Source organism: Littorina saxatilis, linkage group LG5 (genome assembly GCF_037325665.1).
Source record: "Littorina saxatilis isolate snail1 linkage group LG5, US_GU_Lsax_2.0, whole genome shotgun sequence".
Classification (NCBI taxonomy): domain Eukaryota; kingdom Metazoa; phylum Mollusca; class Gastropoda; order Littorinimorpha; family Littorinidae; genus Littorina; species Littorina saxatilis.
Genome location: NC_090249.1, coordinates 35,878,461 through 35,894,737, shown reverse-complemented (window position 1 = coordinate 35,894,737; position 16,277 = coordinate 35,878,461). Strand labels below are relative to the sequence as shown.

Below are 16,277 nucleotides of genomic sequence, written 5' to 3'. Positions count from 1 at the left end.
TCCTCTCTGTGAGAATGCCTCTGTGTGTGTATGTGTGTGTGTGTGTGTGTGTGTGTGTGTGTGCGTGTGTGTGTGCGCGTGTGTGTGTGTGAGCGCGCGCGCGTGCGTGCGTGCGTGTGCTGTTTGCTTGCATGCCTGCGTGTATGCTTGCGTTTGTTTGGTTGTTTGGTTGTGTGTGTGTGTATGTGTGTGTGTGTGTGTGTGTGTGTGTGTGATATGGAATAATGAATTAAAACCAACAAAACTCGTTTGCTTTCATGTTTCAAGAGGTGAACGGCAGGAGGACTTGAGAGTTTCAATGGCTTACCGTAGGCTACGACGTCAGGACAAAGAAAAGAAGCGTTATCTCAACGTTGCGGATGCGAACAGAGAAATGACAGAATCAAGACAATCCTACGAAGGTTTACTGGGAAGTGAACAAGAAACATTCCTGCCTTTGGTCATCATGTCTCGAGTGTGAAATTTAGAACGCTGTAAAAATAAAATAAAACAGTGAGCAACTGAAAACAAAGCGTACGTTTCTGTAATGTTTCGGTAATGAGTCGTTGCTGTTTGGAAGCTTTACATTTGTTTTGTTTTTACTGTATTGTTGTTGTGCCCGCTATAACTGCGTTGATGACGATATTCTGTCAAAACCACTGCCTTTACTTGCCAGATAAGTTACACGACAAATGTGATTAGCATTTCAATTGCATTTTACTGATGAATTTGATAATTACGCATATGCATATTGCTAATGTACAGCTTGACAGCATTGCCCTTTGCTTTATTTGCGCACGTCTTGCCGCCAGCATGGGTTGAAAAGTCCATTGATGTGCTGTGTTTTGTTATTGTTATTACATTCACAGTAAAAAAATGACAAAACAAAGCATATTTATAGACTTCTAACAACCATCTATGGGCTAACAAGGCTGTGCAGATCGAGTACATGAATAGAGCCGTCATTCTATCCGAATCAGTGGTATTGGTATATTTCCTGCAACTTATTGGCATTTTGCTGGCAATGGTAAAGACAGAAATATGGCATTTTGCCGGGCCACAACTGGCCCGGTAATTTCAGCAGGTAAAGGGCCATTAACGGAAAATATATGGAAAAAAGTTTTTTTTTATATGGAACTAAAAACCTGCAAAATGCTGGCGAAATGCTGGCAAAATGCTGGGTTTTTGATGGCAAGCCATCAATAAGCCATCAAATAAATGATGGGTTTTTGCTGGCAAAATTCTGGCAAAATGATGGCAAGCCATCAAAAAGCCATCAAATAAATGATGGGTTTTTGCTGGCAAAATTCTGGCAAAATGATGGCAAGCCATCAAATAAATGATGGGTTTTTGCTGGCAAATTGCTGGCAAAATGATGGCAAGCCATCAAAAAGCCAGCAAATAAATGATGGGTTTTTGCTGGCAAAGTGCTGGCTTGCCAGTGATGGCCCATCAATTTGCCAATGTGCATACGGGTAATATGCCAGCATTGGGCCATAAGTGGGCCTTTGATGGCAGTAGTTCTGGCAACTGGCATTGCCATCAAAACGCCAGCAATGGCCCAGTTCTGGCATGTTTATTGGGGTAGTAGTTGCGCTAAGAAGGATAGCACGCTTTTCTGTACCTCTCTTTGTTTTAACTTTCTGAGCGTGTTTTTAATCCAAACATATCATATCTATATGTTTTTGGAATCAGGAACCAACAAGGAATAAGATGAAAGTGTTTTTTTAAATTGATTTCGAAAATTTAATTTTGGTAATAATGTTTATATATTTAATTTTCAGAGCTTGTTTTTAATCCAAATATAACATATTTATATGTTTTTGGAATTAGAAAATGATGAAGAATAAGATGAACGTAAATTTGGATCGTTTTAGAAAAAAATTAAAAAATGACAATTTTCAGATTTTTAATTACTAAAGTCATTAATTAAGTTTTAAACCACCAAGCTCAAATGCAATACCGAAGTCCAGGTTCGTCGAAGATTGCTTGGCCAAAATTTCAATCAATTTGATTGAAAAATGAGGGTGTGACAGTGCCGCCTCAACTTTTTACAAAAAGCCGGATATGACGTCATCTGTATTTATCAAAAAAAGGAAAAAAATGTTCGGGGATATCATTCCCAGAAACTCTCATGTCAAATTTCATAAAGATCGGTCCAGTAGTTTGGTCTGAATCGCTCTACACACACGCGCACACACACACACACACACACACACACACACACACACACACACACATACACCACACCCTCGTCTCGATTCCCCCCTCTACGTTAAAACATTTAGCCATTACTTGACTAAATGTAAAAATGAACAATTAAGTGTGATATTTAGTAAAATAAAATAAAATTGAAGTAAACCGAACAAGTATACAATAATTCCCAAAAACAATAAACAGCCACAGCTATACGTACATGTACTTCACACACGTGAACAACGAACGATTTCTCTAAAATTAAAAAAATAATACATTAGTCGATTAAGCCTCTGTGAGGATTTTGGTTAACCTATTATCTCTGACTTTTGTTAATTGTGTGGGTCGTTGCGACAGGTCTGGTATGACTATGACCTTCAACTGGTGCGGTTTGACGAGAGGACGGTGCCAGCAGGTGTGTCCGCTAACTTTAGTATGTCCAGCGGTCCTTTCCGCGTCATTCATGACTATGGAGTTGGTAAGATATTTTCATAATTCGCTTTTAATATACGATGAAATAGTTGCCATCAAATTGAATGTTTGAATAATTATTTACGTATGCGTTCACAGGGGCGGATCTAGGGGGGTTTCCGGAGTTTCCGGACCCCCCCCCCCCCCCCCCCAGCCGAAAAAAGAAAGAAAAAAAAGGAAAAATAAAAAATTGAAAATAAAGACAAACTGATGGCTCAGATTGCACCAGATTGCTCCATTTTCCTTGATTTTTATCAACATTTTCATTTAGTAGGTTCTGTTAAACGCTTCGCGTCGTCAAATTGTCCCTAAAAGAAATGTGGAACCGCCCCCTAAAAATGATGTGATCCGCCCCTGGTTCAACTCAATTAAGTAAATTGACGAATTCCCTGAATATTTCATGTCGTGTATAACCGTCGGAGACAGTTCATGTATTTTCTGACGGGTTCTTGAGATCCACGTGTATACTGTTTGACTTCTTGGAATGACTGTAACTAAACATAAAACTTACAGGTTGGTCTGGTCATCGCTCTGATTTACAATTGATTTTTACACCACTCAGTTTGCACCGCTTCTTGGAACTTTGCTGGGAAAGCATGCTGACGCCGTCTTCATGATTAAAATGGACGATATAGCATTAGGCTTTTCCATGCACAGGAAACTCACTGAACATTTCTGTCTTGTGTGGTGGCGTGTCCAGGCGTACAATACACGATAGCCGTGGACATGAACGAATGCTCAGTGGACCCCATTCCTCTCGACTCCAAAGGGTTCGACGCCGTCTACAACATCACGCGCCAAACGCTGGGCATGCGCAAACCCATGCAGTTCTTCAACCTGAACGAGACGACTTACCTTTACGCCGGACAGAGGTTGGCTCGCGGTCAGCAGTGTGACGTTTTTCAGGCCGTGCTGACCAACATACCTGGACACGGAATCGTCGTCTACGAGGTCTACTTCCTTTCGGTGAGTATAGAGAGTGTGAATTGTCGTCTTTGAAGTCTACTTTCTTCAGTTAGTGGACATTTCTGTTTGAAACTGCTCAGACTTTTTTTCTTCTTTTTTTCCGTCTTTACACCTGTTCCTTGTCCCGTTGTGCTCTCACACCGCCCGATTTTACAGACGCTCCAGGGGGGGGTGTCGGGTCGCTACGGTAGGCTACCCTCGGAAGATGACATTGCACTTCTGCTGAGTCACTTCGACGGTGTTCAGTAGTGGGTCTGTCCCGAGCTAACGGACGCAGCCCATTACCTACTAAGCCCCCTACTAACGACATTGACTTTTAAGTCGCGGAGCCAGACTGAGTGAGCGTCCCCTCCAGAGAGCAGACCGCCACCACGTCCCTCCGTCGACCCCCCTGAACGTCACACGTTGAAGACTGACAGCAGAACTACTATTCAGGGAAGGGTCGAACAGGAACACTGAGACCAAGGTCACCATGAGAGCTCCGGGCATGAAGGGCCACAAGAGCAAGGACAATTTATATTTTGGATGATTAATGAGATGAGGATGATTATAATGATGATGCTTTGGATTTCCAATTTGGTTTGAGACTACGTGACAGGGCAGCACTCTACGCTTACTGTCATAATATATCCTGGCGTCAACCAGGCCCGAGAACTGCCGCACCTGCGGTGTTGGTCAGGTATACAGAACCTGAGCACCCTCAAAGTCGCATTCGTTAAGTGAATGACACACGGCTGTGTGATCCCAGCCTTCCCATTGGAACCATAGCACTTCCACTCTGGGTAGGAGCCGACCGTAGCCCGAAAAACCCACATGACCCTGATGGGATTCGAACCCACGACCTCCCGGCCCGCAGCCCGATGCGCTAACCACTGCGCTACGGGGGCCGGTGGAAACTGCTCAGACTTCGATGGTTTGCTTGGCATGCATACATGACGCAAGTCTGGTTGATCTTCGTTCAATTTCAAGGTCACATTAGGGTCGAGTTCGTGTCAAAAAGTAGGAAATATAATGTCCTTGACCGGTTCCAAAGTTTGGTCACCTTCAGGCATTACGCAAAACCTGGTTGACGCCAGTAGAATTTCAACGACACAGCAGAGTCGAGGTTTGGGAAAATAATGAAAAAATGTATGATTGTCTGGAACATTTTTCAAGCAGGTATACGCTTTGAAACTGTTCACACTCCCAAAATTTAGTGACTTCCATCTCTTCTCAATCTTTAAATCAAGCGGGGTCAAATTTGGGTCAAGTAATGTCTGAATAGTATTACATACGACGAAAGTGAGTCGTTTGATCATTTGCCTTTCTTGTTCAACAGGGTGCGGATGACATCACAGACAGAGGGTCTGACAGCGTCTACAATAGTATCAAAGCCATTCCGATGAGGATCATGATGTGGGAAACCGTTAGTAATCATTGTCCGTGTTGAGACGCTGGTTTTTGTGTGTCTACAAACGAATTGTGATCCTCGATCGAATTTTTCTATCTCATTATCTGTTTATGTCTCCGTTTTTTGTGTGTCTGTATGTTCATGTCTGACCTTCTGTCTCTCCCAATGCGTGTGTGTGTGTGTGTGTGTGTGTGTGTGTGTACGTGTGTGTGTGTGTGTGTGTGTGCGCGTGCGTGCGAGCGTGTGTGTGTACAGAGAGAGAGAGAGATAGAGAGAGAGAGAGGCTTTGCCAAAATATAATTATTTATTATTAGTACCGTAAATGTTATTCAAATGTATGTACATTTCAGGTTAGTTTAGTCCAACAGGCCCTTCCTACACATAAACACGATCAATGCAAACTGTATGCACATTTATGCAGGGAACTCTGGCCCAGCAGTATGAGATTCACGACTTCGATCAGGATTCTGCGCAAGCTAACGCCTTCGACGTGACGCCATGCTTCCCAGGACAATCTTCCATCGACTTTGTAATCGCCCTGAAAGGTCAGAGTCTTCCCTTGCTACTTTCCTCTGAGTGTAAGGGTACAATGCTTCATCATTACTTGACATGTAAGGGGCCGATGTGTTTTACTCATCGATGGACAGACCGAGCTCAACAGCCTTGGCCGAAAGCGGAGGTGCAGGACCCATGCGGTACCTGACTGCTGCACCACGTACCAAACGCTTCATGACAGTGAGCGAACGAGAAGAAGATTTGATATGTGCATGCAAGGCTTGTACAACTGTTGAATTTGTTTCATAATTAGAAAGACTTCAAAACTGCAGCTCTGCACAGGGAACAAAAATCGGAGTGTGTTAGAATCAAATCCCTTCTTCTTTCCTGCCTCCTTCATTTTCCTTTTGTTTGTTTTTCTCCCTGAGCTTTTCTAATAAACCTGCACGGACTGTCATTTTCTCTTGACCAGTAAAAGACACAAACCTGATGCCGCAGCTGGCCCCCTACGTCGGTCAGCTGATGCAGCTACTGGTGTCGATCAGCACGGGTATCACGCCCGTGCGCGTGCAGAGGACACGCCTCCACTGGACCAACCATAATGTCTACTTTGAGGGAACGCTGCTTGGGGCTGCACCTTCACTCGGTAAGCCCATGCCATAGGCAGATAATAAAAAACGTTTTGTTTTGTCAATAAATAAACGTTCCAACAACATACCTTTTATGTGTTGTTTTAAAAATAATGGGCAGGTAATAAAGTACAGGGGTTGCGTTTTGTGCCGGCAGTTGGCAAAACGCCATTGCCGCAAACATAAAGTTGGCCACAAAATTATTGCAACAATTTTTGCACGCTAAGAAAAGCATTAACCCTGAATTAATATGAATATTTGTTTAGTTCTTTCGGAAAATTTACGTAATACGACACGCTTATTATACACATTCGCAAAAAGCACCACACATTTAGGTCAGCCTTTTGGTAATAACTTCTGAAATTTCCAAAGCAAATCATTGAGAGCTTGAGCAGATATGGCTCTTTGGGTGGAGGACCCCGTCAAAAATGGCGGCAAAACGTGCCTTTTTTGGCCTCTGAAACGGTTGACACCTACCGCCTTTGATAAAAGGCTACATAAAGACTAAAGAAGTCAGGTGCATAAAACAAAATGTTCTGAACAGGAAATTAAATGGCCTTACCAATGGATGTCAGAAGTGTTTGGCTTGTGCATATTCTGATTTTTGGCAGATTTTAAAATACGGGGCTATGGTTTTTGTAAGGTCGATTTTAGGGGTGACCTTGTTAGACAGGCTGTCACGGGATGCCTATATAAAGTACCATCAATCGGACAAATGATATGTACAGCTTACATAATTACCTTTTTGAGCATATAGTTCAACTAAAATGAATTTTGTTTCAATGCTTTTCTTAGCGTGCAAAAATTGTTGCAATAATTTTTTGGCCAAGTTTATATTTCAAATCGACGAAAACTTTGCCGTCATGTCAGCAAATGTGGTGAAACTTTCTTTAGGGCGGGGGAAAAGGGACGCCACGAACTCTATAAGTTGTACAAATTGACGAGACTTTAGTGGCCATTTCGGCAAATCTGGTGAAACTTTCTTTAGGGCGGGGGAAAGGGGGCGCCACGAACTCTATAAGTTGCACAAATTGACGAGACTTTAGTGGCCATTTCGGCAAATTTGTGAAAGAAAAGAAATCCTGTCAACACCCGTGATATTACTATGTTCGTACTGATGATATTGTAACTGATGTGAGATCCTTCCCATAATAGGTCACCTTGAACTAGCTAGTGGACAGCTGCTCTGTTTACCTTTGCCATAATTATACCAAGACCTTATTTCCGTCTTCGTCGTCGTTTTGGTCACTTTTTATGAAGTTTCTCAACTGTATGCACGTCTGTTATGATACCTATTATCTTTTACAAGCAACATTTCCATTTCCTTTTGAGTATTTCAGCTTGCTTGTGTTCTCTTGTTCTCCCCGTGCTATCTTTTGAGTGGAGAAAGTTCAGTTAATTTGTAACATCTAAACCCCTGGCATTTGCTGGTTCTTAACTTAATTCACACTTTTTCATGTCTGTGTAAGGTAACGGTGAGACGTCACTAACTCTCTGTTATGACATTAGATTATAATAATGTGGGCGATACATTTTGTGGGCATTTTCAGAAGTGTGCTTGGTAGCGCATAAAACAGTCCTTTTTTGACAGATTTTTGGCAGTTTCAGGACTGTGTCACAAACAGCTTTATACAGCCTTTTGGTAGATTGTTTTTTAAATCTGTATTTTTTTGTTGTTGTAAGCCCTTGTTATTTTACTTGTAAAATTCTTTCAGTTGTAATTAAAAAAGAAAATTGTGCAAATCGTGACTGTTTTGCTTGTGAACTCGTTTTTCCTTGATTCATTTTCAAACGTTATTGTGCAAAACGTGGTTATTTTTCTTGTGAATTTTTTTAATTCCTTTTTAACAATTTCAGCCAAGTACGAGATATCGCCGACTTCAGCCATGTCAGGCGTTGCCAGCAAAGCGTTGCAAAATATTGCGGACGCTATGACATGTGCCCAGCAGTGCGACAACCTCGAAGTAAGCTGTTTCATTTCATTTTCATTTCATTTGATTCCATTTCATTTCATACTATGTCATTCCATTGCTGGAATTTCTGGGTACTTTTTTCCTGCACAGGATAGCTAGCTGATGGATCTTTCTTCCTGTATGCAGAAGTTACTTGTTTTCCCCTATTCCGATTTTGTTGTCGAAGTTTACATGTCGCATCAATTGTGTGGGTACCCTCATTTGAGTAGCTATCACTTGACACATTTTCAAGACATCTAAAAAAATGAAAAATATATATAAAAAAAACTGTGCGAGATTCCCAATTGCCATTTAAGCTGATTGACTGACTGCCTGACTAAATTACTTAATCTAACTAACGAATTCACAAACTGTAAGCTGAACAGGAGGAATCATTCTTCCGTTCAGTGTCTGTCAAACACGTCAAAACGTAACGCTGAATAACTATTTTGTGCATTTAGTTATCATACTGATTTATTTCACAGAGTCAACTTTGTGTGCAGACTCTCTTCGGTGTCCGAACCACCCCCCGTGTATACTACATTGGGTGTGCACGTTAAAGATCCCACGATTGACAAAAGGGTCTTTCCTGGCAAAATTGCTTAGGCACAGTTAATAATTGTCTACCATACCCGTGTGACTTGGAATAAGGCCGTGAAAGGTAAATATGCGCCGACATGGCTGCAATCTACTGGCCGTATAAAATTTCATCTCACACGGCATCACTGCAGAGCGCCTAGAACTGTACCCACGGAATATGCGCGATATAAGCCTCATTGATTGATTGATTGATTGATGGTATGTTATGTGTTTGCAGAAAACATGAAAAAGAACTAAAGTCAGTTTTCGCCATCGTACGGCGATATTTCTGATATGATCAAGGTGTATTAAACGCTACCTTCTGTGTCACTCTCTCGTATGCAGGAATGGAATTGCGTCCAGTTCGACTACTGTGGGACCAGCATGGTCTGCACTTTGGCCAAAGTCAGCAAACCTGCTACACTGACCAACACCTCCCAGTGTGACCACTACCAACGTCAGTATTAAGTGTACAAGCGTGTATACCGATTCACGAAAGAAATGCAAAGTTTTCTCATCGTTTGTGATTGTGTGTGCGTGTGTGTGTGTGTGTGTGTGTGTGTGTGTGTGTGTGTGTATGTGTGTGTGTTTTAGTGTGTGTGCGTGTGTTAGTGCTGTGCGTATTTGTGTGGTACGTGCGTGCGTGTATGTGTGTATGTTTGTGTGTGTGTGTGTGGGTGTGTGTGCGTGCGTGCTTGTCAGTGTGTGTGCGTGTGTGCGACAGTAACACTGTCACTTCTTTATCTCTTGGGGAAAAAAAAGTGGTACCTTCTCTCAACAGGCTTTGAAAGGACAATGGTAACGGACATTCTTAAAGAACCGCCGCATTCGTTGTAATTTTATGCAGCTACCTACATTAAGTGTTCTTGTCTCCTTGTAATCTCAGGTGTGCTTGGAGGAGGGTTTGACCAGCAGATCCAACTAGACCAGGCGTGGACGAGTCTAAAGAATCGTGTGTATGGTGGTCAGCTGGTCATCAGTCTGCCTCTGCCTGATTCCAGTGGAAAAGTGGATCTCAGCATTGATACGACTACGTTGGACGATACGAAGGTGTGTTGCCGTCTTCGAAATAAGTTGGGGGTGAGGGGTGGTATAGGGTTGGTATTGAGGGAGGAGTTTAGAAATGGGGACATAATCTGCGAGCTGTGTGTGTGTATGTGTGTGTGTGTGTGTGTGAGTGTGTGTTTGTGTGTGTGTGTGTGTCTGCGTGTGTGTTTGTGTGTGTGTGTGTGTGTGTGTGTGTGTGTGGATGTGTGTGAATATATATATATATATATGTGTGTGTGTGTGTGTGTGTGTTCGTGTGTGCGTGACAAGCTTGCTATGATATAACCAAACTCTCGCCGGGGGGGGGGGGGGGGATGAAGACAGACAGACAGACAGACAGACAGACAGACAGACAGAGATAGGCAGAGACAGACAGAGAGAGAGACACATTTTATATGTGTGAAGTTTCGTTGTTTGTTTGCCAGAAAATTATTCTGACGGCCATCACGATCACGAACCTGGTTGTTTCCAATGTGAACAGAGACGGAACATCAAGTGAGTTTAACCACACATATTGTTTTCATTGTGTACATATCATTGCCCTTTTGCCAAAGCGCACAACTATCCTTGGCGGATGATGACTTTATTCAGTTATTCTGCAGAAAAAAAGAAATGCTGGAGAAAACCCGTTCTTTTCTGCAGCATTTCTGCATAATGTCATCTTTCGCGAGAGCAACGTTTTTTCTGCAGTAAAACAGTTTTTCTGCAGTAAAATTGAAATCAAGAATGCTGCAGTAAAACGGAGATGTTGTTTTACTGGAGAAAAACTGTTTACACTTTTTCTTCAGCATTTTGGCATTATTCAGTTATTCTGGAGAAAAACCGAAATGCTGGAGAAAAACTGTCTTTTCTGCAGCATTTCTGCATAATGTCATCTTTCGCCGAAGCAACGGGTTTTTCTGGAGCAAAACATTTTACTCCCAGGGCTGTCTCTCTCTTTGTCTCTGTCTGTCTGTCTGTTTGTTTGTCTTTCTGTCTGTCTGTCTGTCTCTCTCTCTCTCTCTCTCTCTCTCTCTCTCTCTCTCTCGCATTTGTATTTTGTCCCGGGTGTGACATTTTGAGGAGATTTCTGTTTTATTGGTCGGTAGGGTTTGAACAGTCTCTAATTTCAACAGCTGTACGTAGAGCACTGTAACGATGTTCTATGTTGGTTGCGGTCCAGCATAATGCCAGCCTTATATGTTTTGTCTGCTTTAAACTTTTTCATGCACAACCATCCTTTGTTTGTATGCTTTAAACTTCGTCTTTTCGTTACCGTTTCTTTCGTAACTGTGTCCGACTTGTATTGCTCCATTTTCTGTTGGTGTGTTTTTAATCTTTGAGAGATAATATTTGTATATTCTTTTTCAAATTAATTGTCCTTGAATGAGTCTTTTTGTGTTGTTGCAATATAAAGATTTTTGTTGTTAAAAACGTGCTGATTATTAAAAGCTGCCCCCTCCCCCCTCCCCCTACGGTTTACATACATTGTAATCCTAAATTATACAGATAGTGCAGAACTTCACATTTTTTCATGACAAAAAAACGCAGACAATTTGGTGTTGTATACATACTTCCAAATACCAATAAAACTTACTCAAAGAAAAGAATGTGTGATGAATCTGTGTACCCGTATCACCATTATATCACGGCGGCTGCCGCGCAGATAAATAATACTTTTTGTCCCGGATCAGCCGATAACACACTTTGTCTACTCACAAACTTATCTGCAATTAGCTATCAAGGATAACCTTTGCTTCATGGCCTGCAAAAATTATCACCATTGTTGGCCAGTGATGCATACACAGTTACACTAAATATACGCCGATGCAAGCTGCACTGAAAATGCGCAGAAAATCCGAGAAAATGCACACAGAAAAATCACGCAGGAGAAGGCGTCAATTCTGTCGGCAAGTAATAAATAAAGTGAATTGAAATACACTTTTACTCATTCTTATGAAACAGTTTTGTGTGTTGTCGTATCAGACCCAAACATAAGGTGGCTTTTTTTTTTTTTACACAGAGAATACTACATGGCATGCTTTGTCGTACCAGATTTACACACGTTGCAATTTTTAGATATTGAAATTCGAGCGAAACATGCACCTACAACAGCAGTTGCAAAATCACCAATCGTACCTCTGACAATACACAGTAATCCAGTCCAATGAGAATTCCTTTTTCATAGTCATCCTCCGCTGACCATGAAATCAGTTGCTGACAACGCTTTTCTATGTTTAGGTTACATCTTCGCCGATAGGTCGTATGTTGTGTTTTTGTGTCGAGACAGAACGTAAGAATGTGAAAGTCATCTTCCGAGAATTCACAGAGGGAGACGTCTTTCATATACAATGTATTCTTGCATGCTGTTAAGGCATAATTATGAGCTATGTGTGTGGGTTCAATCTTCAAATCATGTGTGTAAGCTGAGACTCACCATTGTCCTGCTAAGCTAAGACTATCAAGGAAACATATCACTGTTCTGAAACAGTTTTTACCTTCAACAAATCTTGCCAAATGTCTTACAGAAATTCCCTTGCCCATAGTACAAACAACGGCCTTCAAGGCACTGGCTCTCGTTAAAGATGCCAAGTGCAGTTGTGCGCTGACATTGAATTTCTTCCAGAAAAGCGTCAGTCTCGTATTTCTTCATTGACAAAAAAAAAGCTTTACCCATGCTGCCCGCAACGGCCTTTAAGTTTAAGTCGCTGGCATGTTAAGGATGGCACGTGCTGATGTGCGCTAACTTTGAATTTCTTCCAAAAAAACGTCAGTCTCGTCTTCTTCATTGACAGGAATGGCTCTACCAACGCTGCCCACAACGGCCTTTAAGTCACTGGCTCTGGTTAAAGATGGCACGTGCTGATGTGCGCTATCATTGAATTTCTTCCAGCAACGCGTCATTTTCGCCTTTCTCGTTTAACAGAAATGGCTTTACCCATACTGCCAACAACGGCCTTCAAGGCGGTGGTGCGTGCCCAAATCCTCAACAAGAACATGACAGTGGAGGCGGTGGAATATGCCGACGAGAGCGTTAATTCTGCAGCCATCGTGATGATGCAAAACGGGGAGAAGGCCACCATCATTATGTCCTACGCCACAAATGAAGTCTTCTACGTCATGCCTAGCTCCTCGACTGGGCTGGACACGGCGGGTATGAGTAATCTGGTATAGTATATAATTATAACAATGGATGTAAGTGTGTCTTTCTGTCTGCAGTCGCTATACCTCAGAGATGTTAAAAGGCAAGAACAAGATATTATGCATGCACACTGCCAAGGAGCCACAGAGTCGTACCTGGCGTTTAGTTTTCAAATTCATTGTGTGTTTTTTTCTCAGATAATGAACTTGGGAGCCAAGGGAAGTAACTCTTTGGTGTGAGTTATCTTCCTTGGTGAACTTTTGCACACACTTTCGTCTATTCTTATCCTTATTGGAATAACATTCTGGAAGTTTTTGAGAGAGGGGAGATCAGAAACACCAGGGCGAAGCCGTGTCCCGACTGCTATAGTAGGTTATAAATCAGCACTGTTTGAAATGATCAGTTTTTTTTCTACAGGTTTGGTGTCTTGTCCCTTGTGCTATATAGTCATGACCGGCACGGTTGGCCTAGTGGTAAGGCGTCCGCCCCGTGATCGGGAGGTCGTGGGTTCGAACCCCGGCCGGGTCATACCTAAGACTTTAAAATTGGCAATCTAGTGGCTGCTCCGCCTGGCGTCTGGCATTATGGGGTTAGTGCTAGGACTGGTTGGTCCGGTGTCAGAATAATGTGACTGGGTGATCATGAAGCATGTGCTGCGACTTCTGTCTTGTGTGTGGCGCACGTTATATGTCAAAGCAGCACCGCCCTGATATGGCCCTTCATGGTCGGCTGGGCGTTAAGCAATAAAAAAAAAAAATATATATATATATATATATATATAAACATATATGGAAAAAATAACCAAAACAAGCCTTCACGTTTGTATATATTGTCATGCAAGTATACGTGAAATATTGAATCTTGGCCACTTTGTATAGCCTGAAGACCTTCACATGATGATGATGCCAATTGTCTTCACCTAAGTTACAACTTCTGTGATTCTCACACATCGTCTGAATTTGGTTGACCTCCGTCGTCTGTCATGGTCACACCGGGGCCATTTCGCAGTTGAAATTCAAAATGTCGACTTTTCTCTCAGTAAATTTGTCTTTCCCCATGACCTTATTGTGTGTTTGCAGCCTGCTGGACCACTCAACCGTTGCTCACTTTAAGACTTTCATGGTCCTTAATTACTGATAAAGGTTTGGATGATCTCCGTCAAACGTTAATGCAACTTCAACGGTGGAACCTCCATTTACAATCTTTAAAACAAATTGAGAAAATGAGACCAAAAGGTACCTGCTACGGTGGAGCATCCATTTAGATTCTTTAAAACTAATTTAGAAAACTAGACCAAAATGCAACTGCTAAAGTGGAAACCCAATTTACAATCTTAGTTAAAAACAAGTCGCGTAAGGCGAAATTACTACATTTAGTCAAGCTGTGGAACTCACAGAATAAAACTGAACGCACTGCATTTTTTCACAATGACCGTAGTCCGCCGCTAGTGCAAAAGGCAGTAAAAGTGACGAGCCTGTTTAGCGCGGTAGCGGTTGCGCTGTGCTGCATAGCACGCTTTAAATTACTGTACCTCTCTTCGTTTTAACTTTCTGAGCGTGTTTTTAATCCAAACATATCATATCTATATGTTTTTGGAATCAGGAACCGACAAGGAATAAGATGAAATTGTTTTTAAAACGATTTCGGAAATTTAATTTTAATCATAATTTTTATATTTTTAATTTTCAGAGCTTGCTTTTAATCCGAATATAACATATTTATATGTTTTTGGAATCAGAAAATGATGAAGAATAAAATAAAAGTAATTTGGGATCGTTTTATAAAAAATTAATTTTAATTACAATTTTCAGATTTTTAATGACCAAAGTCATTAATTAATTTTTAAGCCTCCATGCTGAAATCCAATACCGAAGTCCGGCCTTCGTCGAAGATTGCTTTACAAAAATTTCAATCAATTTGATTGAAAAATGAAAGTGTGACAGTGCCGCCTCAACTTTTACAAAAAGACGGATATGACGTCATCACAGACATTTATCGAAAAAATGAAAAAAAATGTATGGGGATATCATACCCAGGAACTCTCATGTAAAATTTCATAAAGATCGGTCCAGTAGTTTACTCTGAATCGCTCTACACACACACACGCACAGACATACACACACACACAGACACACATACACAGACACAGACACACACACACACACACACACACACACACAGGCACACATACACCACGACCCTCGTCTCGATTCCCCTTCTATGTTAAAACATTTAGTCAAAACTTGACTAAATGTAAAAACACACACACAGTGATTTTAGGCCAAAATGGTTGAATGACGCTTTAGTAGGCTTACGTATTGTAAAGACCCGTCAGTCAGGATGTTTCCTATTTTGTTTTGTGGCTGCAGGACCTATGAGCTGCTACACGTCGAACCTGACAACCGATGACAACACTCAGCTCTTTGGAATGAGCACGGGCAGCTCGGCCCCCGGCTCCCAGCAACATTTGTTCTCCACCAACAAAATCCTCAACTTCATCAACGGGACTGAGGTATGTTTGATGTAGGCGCTCATATAAGCTCACAGACCTTGACATGGTACGCCGATTTTTTTTACCCAGTATCTTGTTAACCCCAAAGTGTAACTAGGTTCTTTGATCTTCTTCTTACGAAGTAACTGCATGGTTGGAGAACGATAATCCGATAAAAACGCGTAAAAGCTATGCCATTTTTAATATTATGCTGACCAAATATGTGACCCTCCACCACGAAATGAGTCGCATGTCCAGGGATGTCGTTAGGCGTCGGACATCGGACATATAACGATGAAAATCCCCAAATGTCCGATTCACATTGCCGCATGTCGGTCAGATGTCCTATCGTTTTAGCCTGAGCGTGGTCATTGTCCGATATGTACTCCATTCCTTCACGGACAGCGCGATATTCGTTAATTTTCATTTCAAGATACAAATCTTCTAAAAGACCGAACGCTCTTGTGTTCAGCTGACACTGAAGTTGCCAGTGCCGCGTGCGGATCTTTTCTTTTGTCGGGAATTCCCGAACCGTTTGCGGTATGCGCCGTTTGGGTATAACCGTCTCGGTGCAGCGCACTGATCTAAAAATAGTGGATTATTTTTAGATCAGTGCATGCTACAGGAGTACGGGAGACAACTCCAACTGACTAAATTTGTCGTCTGCTTTTGTTTTCGATACGAGACGAAGCACTGAATTATGCCGCTGAAAAAAAAACTAAAGCCTGCAAAAGATCAGCATTAGATCAAACTGATCATTTTGTTTTTCAACTTTTATCCAAATCATGCAGTTTGTAATCAAAGTAAGAGCTCTGAAGTTGTTCATGTTGGTTTCTTTTTTGTGGTTTCTTTGAAACTAAACAAATACAACATTATACGCACACTGTGTTGATGTATTTACTATATTATGTGTGTGTTCTACAGCGCGCGCGCGTGGGTGTGTGTGTGTGCGTGTGTGTGT

At 41.8% G+C, this 16,277-nt stretch overlaps 1 protein-coding gene across 4 annotated transcripts in view; it reads left to right on the top strand.

Annotated features, from left to right (window-relative positions):
* The window catches only part of LOC138966984 (uncharacterized), a 77,107-nt gene that overhangs the window by 38,330 nt on the left and 22,500 nt on the right, over positions 1-16,277 (top strand). For all 4 annotated transcript variants that reach the window (XM_070339401.1, XM_070339400.1, XM_070339403.1 and 1 more), the window contains 11 exons: positions 2,533-2,653; positions 3,347-3,612; positions 4,931-5,017; positions 5,424-5,547; positions 5,970-6,143; positions 7,984-8,090; positions 9,003-9,114; positions 9,544-9,707; positions 10,130-10,199; positions 12,610-12,837; positions 15,195-15,337. In XM_070339401.1, the coding sequence (XP_070195502.1) occupies positions 2,533-2,653; positions 3,347-3,612; positions 4,931-5,017; positions 5,424-5,547; positions 5,970-6,143; positions 7,984-8,090; positions 9,003-9,114; positions 9,544-9,707; positions 10,130-10,199; positions 12,610-12,837; positions 15,195-15,337 (1,596 nt within the window). The remainder of the gene's footprint in view (positions 1-2,532; positions 2,654-3,346; positions 3,613-4,930; positions 5,018-5,423; positions 5,548-5,969; positions 6,144-7,983; positions 8,091-9,002; positions 9,115-9,543; positions 9,708-10,129; positions 10,200-12,609; positions 12,838-15,194; positions 15,338-16,277) is intronic.